The sequence below is a fragment of the Frankliniella occidentalis genome, unplaced genomic scaffold, assembly GCF_000697945.3.
Source record: "Frankliniella occidentalis isolate FOCC.00 unplaced genomic scaffold, Focc_3.1 Scaffold4097, whole genome shotgun sequence".
NCBI classification, from domain to species: domain Eukaryota; kingdom Metazoa; phylum Arthropoda; class Insecta; order Thysanoptera; family Thripidae; genus Frankliniella; species Frankliniella occidentalis.
In genome coordinates this window covers 1-1,118 of record NW_026271145.1, presented here as the reverse complement: position 1 = coordinate 1,118, position 1,118 = coordinate 1, and the positions used below count along the sequence as shown (strand labels likewise).

The window sequence follows — 1,118 nt, the reverse complement described above, 5'->3', positions numbered from 1 at the left end:
CCCGACCCCTGCACCCTGACTGCACCCCACCATGCGCCCCCCCCCCCCTCCACGGGCGCGCGCTTGTACGAAGGTTTCCCCTTTAGCCGCCCGAGGCGAACGCAACAAACGCGCATTTCTGTCGTGATCTGCAATCTCTCTCTCGCTCCGAGAGAGATAGCGGGAGCGAGAGAGGAACAGGCGGGCTGCTCTTGAGAGAGAGAGAAAGCAGGGAAGAGAATGAAGAGGTAGAGAGAGGAAGAGAAATAAAAAGAAGAGAGTGGGGCGCAGAGGGCGCCATAACATAGTCGCGGTGTGTGGGCAGACGTGTTGGTCCTTTCTCCCTTTCTCCCCCTCTCTCTGTCCGCTCTCCCTCTCCCGCTCTTCACTCCCCCACTTTGTGCCGTTGTGCCCTTGGTAGCAGAGCCACCCCATACCCCACACACTCTTACCCCGGTCAGCGCATGCACTGCCCGAGGCCGAGGACGCCGTCAGTGCGGCCTGCCATAGGACACGGCCGTTGGTGGCACCCCACTCACCAAGGCCCTGGCCGAGGACGCCGTCAGTGCGCCCGCCAGAGAGCACAGCCAACGGTGGCACCGCGCCAAGGCCTTGCCCGAGGACGCCGTCAGGGCGCACCACCAGAGAACACGCCATCGGTGGCACGCGCACAGCCCTGCCCGAGGACGCCGTCAGTGCTCCCGCCAGAGAACATGGCCACCGGTGGCACCTCACCAAGGCCCTGGCCGAGGACGCCGTCAGTGCGCTCGCCAGAGAACACGGCCACCGGTTGCACCGCACCAAGGCCCTGGCCCTGACCGAGGACGCCGTCAGTGCGCCCGCCAGAGAACATGGCCACCGGTGGTACCTCCACGATAGTATGGTACCTCACTACGGTCCTGCCCGCTCCGCTCCACCCGCCGCCGGACGCACCTGCGCTGTCCTGGCTCACAGTTTTAAGTACTCAGCCGCCGATGAGTGCCCTTGCATTTTTAATCGTTGCGTCAACATTGTTTTTTTGTTGCTCTTTATTTCTTTTGCTCCACGCCGCGCGCTCATGGCGGTGTCTGGCTTTTGGGTCGAGAGAGAAAGGTGAGGGTGGCAACTGGCGGGCGGGGACCGCAAAGAGGTGGGGGGGG

At 63.6% G+C, this 1,118-nt stretch overlaps 1 protein-coding gene across 1 annotated transcript in view; it reads left to right on the top strand.

Annotated features, from left to right (window-relative positions):
• LOC113214627 (protein 5NUC) overlaps window positions 1–797 on the top strand; it is a 7,378-nt gene extending 6,581 nt beyond the window's left edge. Inside the window, exon 7 of the mRNA XM_052276726.1 lies at window positions 754–797. Coding sequence (XP_052132686.1) covers window positions 754–797 — 44 coding nt within the window. The remainder of the gene's footprint in view (window positions 1–753) is intronic.
• Window positions 798–1,118: the final 321 nt, after the last annotated feature.